The following is a 4,083-nucleotide window of genomic DNA, read 5'->3' on the forward strand; positions in this document are numbered from 1 at the left end:
CACACACACACACACACACACACACACACACACACACACACTTCTTCCTTTCCCAGTCTTCATTTTTTTTCTTTTCCTTTTGTTTTCCTTTCATCTTCATTTATACCTCCCCCTCCTCCTCCTTTTCGGCTTTCTAAGAGCATTCATACTTTCTTGTTCTTATGTAGCAAATGTGTTAAAAATATATAAATTTTTTTAAACAGCACCAAAAGACAAGCGCAACAACAACAGTAGCAGCCACCACAACAACAACAACAACAACAACAAATATGCCACTGAATTTCTTTGAACTTGTATTTTAGCCAAACTGTATATTAAATCTATTAAAAGAACAAAAAATATTGTTTCTTCTTCACAATAAAATCTATAATAATAATAATAATAATAATAATAATAGAGATGAAATGCCTCTTGCTTACTTTTCTTCACTTTATCTCTGTCACTCTTTTGTCTCCTGTCTGCCTGTGGTGTTTGCATGTCCACAAAACTTGCAAGCTATGGAATATGACAATATGAGAGTTAACATACAAGGAAATAGTAGAGTTCAAGATCAGAAGTTATTTTGGAAATATATAAATGTATGACAGGCTTCTTTCAGTTTCCATCTACCAAATCCACTCACAAAGCTTTGGTCAGCCCAAGGCTATATAGTAAAAGACACTTGACCAACTGAACAACGAAACCATGTGACTGGGGAGCAAACTTCTTACCACACAGCCTTGCCTGTGTCTATGTTCTAGTTTCAAATCATGCAGAAGTCAGCTTTACCTTTCATCCTTCTGGGGGTCAAAGTGCACTAATCAAGAACTGGGATCAATTTAATTGATTAATCCCTCCTCATCAATTTGTGAGCCTTATGCCTATCTCAGAAATTACTATGTGGGTAGTGATAGTATCTAAAGGGAAGTAATGGCTTTCATCTTTTTTCCATGGTCTTGGTGGGGGAAGTAAATCCAATTGCAACTGGGATTTGATCCTGGAACGGAGAATCAGCTCATGAAAAATTTACCAGTTGCTGCTGTGACAACTGACAATGATTGTTGGGGAAAGGTATAATAATTGATTGAATAGACCCAAGTATATTACTGTCAAGATATAAATTGTTGACTCTTAAAGGAGATGAATAATAATAATAATAATAACCCTTTCTAGTAGATGTACATCATCATCGTTAAACGTCTGCTTTCCATACTGGCATGGGTTGGACAGTTTGACTGAAAACTGGTAAGCTGGGGGGGGCCACCAGGTTCCCGTCTGATTTGGCAAGGTTTCTACAGCTGGATGCTCTTCTTAATGCCAACCACTCGGAGAATGTGATGGGCGCCATTGACCTGACACTGGCATCGGTCTCACTTGCGTAACTGGTACTTATTTTCTCGGCCCCCGAAAGGATAAAAGGCAAAGTCGACCTTGGCGGAATTTGAACTCAGAATGTAAAGCCTGTGAGTATTTTGTCCGGCATTGCTAACGATTCTGCCAGCTAATTGCCTCAATAATAATAATAAACGATTGATGGACATTCCCGTCGAAGATGATTATTTGAGAGTTCAGTTTTTGCTGAACGACCTACACAAATGAATTGCTTATTGCAATCAAATGTATGAGCTGTACATTACTTCCTCCATCAAATTGATATTACCTGTACAGGTGCACAAGTGTGCCCCATATCAAGTGTTTTAAAATAATTGTAGAACAACGTGAAATAAAGTGTTTTGTTCAAGAACACAACACACTGCTCAGTATGGGAATCGAACCCATGATCTAGCGATCGTGAGTGCAATACCCAAACCACTAAGCCATGCACCTTCCTTAAAAAATTTCCACCCTTGTAAATGTTTTTTTTTCTTTCTTTTTCTACCTGATTTTATTTGATTTTGTAAATGAACAACCTGGTGTATTTATTTCCATGGCCTATCAATGTCTACAGTGATAAGTCATTAAAATGGGTGTCAGGAAGAGACTCGAAGAGAAATGAAAACAAAATTGAAAGAAGAAAAAGAAAAACAATAATAATTCTTTCTTTATTGGCCTCAAGGTCCGTGCACAAAAACAAAGGACAATACAACACAAAGGGCAGTGGAGGTTTACAAATAGTGCATGGGAGTTATAATTTGTGCTTGGCAGACGCTTAGAAATCCTCACTCGTCTGTCTAATTACTAAAGCATAATGAGCTATTAAAGTATTGCTCCCACCTATTTGATAAAACCTTTTCCATATAACTAACTTGCCTTGATTCAACAAATGATTTACTGGTTTGTCCAACAGTCATTTTGCAAAGAAGGGAGCCGTGTCTGGATGAATTACTTTGGTGTTAGGCTTATCTCTCATTGTTGGTGTCCTGCTACATATTTACCCAACACACTTAAACCTCATCTTGCTCACACTACTGTTTAAAAGTTGGTTGCCTGGGTTAATACAGTGCAATTTATGTTTTGCTAATTTCCAGTGGTAAGCTCTTATAGAAAACCATGCAATAAACTTACATTTTAGGCAATTATAAAATACTTCTCAGTTTTTTTGTTTTTTTTGCTTTGGAAAGTGGGATAAACTCTGATGACTTCTGGTGATATCAAAGAACAATAAATGTAAAAATTTTCAGAGATTTACTTCAAAAATATTCTTGTTTTTACATTTCTGTTGACTAAGATTGAGTGACAAAGATCAGAGAATGTTAAATCACCACGAAGCTTCTTAACAACATGAAGAAACAACAGGTTTAGTTCATTGGACATCATATGAGAAGAAAACAGCTTTGAACATTTGGTGAAGACCAGGGAACTGAAAGGAAGAAGAAACCAAAGGGGGGAGAGAGATGATGCTCTGACTAACTGGCTGGTGTGTGCCGATGAGTTGTGTATGGAGCAGGAAGATTCTTGGTGACTGAAGCCTGTTGGAATGACACAAAGAGTCAGTGAGATTTAGCAGAGAATCTGGAGTTAGAGACTATTTGCTTCTTACTGAGATATGCCTGGTTGATGTTCAGCCTTGAAACAACTCTGGTGAAACAGATCTTTGATCAAGGAGATTTGGCTGTCGTTTTTAACCGATCAAGTGATCATGCAGAGACTCTCTATCACTGGTTCAACAGATTTGTAGCATAAAGAGATTGTGTAATGTTCTCAAGAATAGGCAAGCTGGCAGAAACGTTAGCACGCCAAGTGAAATGCTTAGTGGTATTTCGTCTGTCTTTACGTTCTGAGTTCAAATTCCACTGAGGTCGATTTTGCCTTTCATCTTTTGGAGTCGATAAATTAAGTACCAGTTGTGTACTGGGATCGATCTACTGCCTCCCCTCCCCCAAAATGTTGGGCCTTGTGCCTAGAGTTGAAAAGAATGTTCTCCAGAATAACTAAAAATGGTCTGAGTGAAAGGAATTGGCTTCAAGAATGAACTTAACTCTGTTGCCAATTTGCTGCAAGTCTGACCCTCAAAATACTATTTGCTTTTTCCATTTCCAATATTTTTTCATGTTATTACCTCCTTGAGTATTTCCAGTTGAGTTGACCTTCAAAATATTCTACTTTATAATGTGACATAAAGATACCAATTCCTATTTAAATAAAGAATTGTAAAACTATTTATTTTCCATCAGACTAAGTGTTTTGATTGTTTCTTGTTCTGCTAATTTTTGGTAACCATCAATCTCTTCAAGGATCTGGGAAAAAAATGGAAGAAAATATTTTAGCATTGATCACATGGAATTTTTATATAAATACTAGCAGAAATACCCGGCGTTGCCCGGGTTAAAGAGACTAATGAAATCTAAAAACGCCGTCTAGACTACGCATCATCTTTATATATAGAGATGTATATACACACACGCACCCAAACACACGTATATATATGTATATCAATATAAATATATGAAAGTCAATGAAGTTTCGTAAAAGAAGGTGATCATGTACATACTTTCTTGCTGTTGTGATTATAACACCTCATTGTAAACTATGTTCCTTGTTTTCCCTTGTGGAGCATATACAAATAGGTTTTTTGTTGCTGCCCACTCTTGAGCAGCCAACATACAGTTGTCCATGTGAGAAGCAGGGCTCTTCCAAGAGAAGACCAGCTACAGACAGTGTTTG

The 4,083-nt window shown here is 37.1% G+C and overlaps 2 protein-coding genes across 2 annotated transcripts in view; one reads left to right on the forward strand and one right to left on the reverse strand.

Moving 5' to 3' along the window:
• Nucleotides 1-405, forward strand: part of LOC106871298 (E3 ubiquitin-protein ligase UBR3) — a 39,844-nt gene extending 39,439 nt beyond the window's left edge. Inside the window, exon 38 of the transcript XR_008264835.1 lies at nucleotides 204-405. The gene's annotated coding sequence lies outside the window, so the exon portion shown is untranslated. The remainder of the gene's footprint in view (nucleotides 1-203) is intronic.
• Nucleotides 406-2,002: 1,597 nt separating this feature from the next.
• LOC106871263 (formimidoyltransferase-cyclodeaminase) overlaps nucleotides 2,003-4,083 on the reverse strand; it is a 13,857-nt gene continuing 11,776 nt past the window's right edge. Inside the window, exon 14 of the mRNA XM_014917629.2 lies at nucleotides 2,003-3,656. Within this exon, the coding sequence (XP_014773115.1) occupies nucleotides 3,576-3,656 (81 nt within the window). The 3' untranslated portion in view covers nucleotides 2,003-3,575. The remainder of the gene's footprint in view (nucleotides 3,657-4,083) is intronic.

This window comes from Octopus bimaculoides, chromosome 9, assembly GCF_001194135.2.
Source record: "Octopus bimaculoides isolate UCB-OBI-ISO-001 chromosome 9, ASM119413v2, whole genome shotgun sequence".
NCBI lineage: Eukaryota > Metazoa > Mollusca > Cephalopoda > Octopoda > Octopodidae > Octopus > Octopus bimaculoides.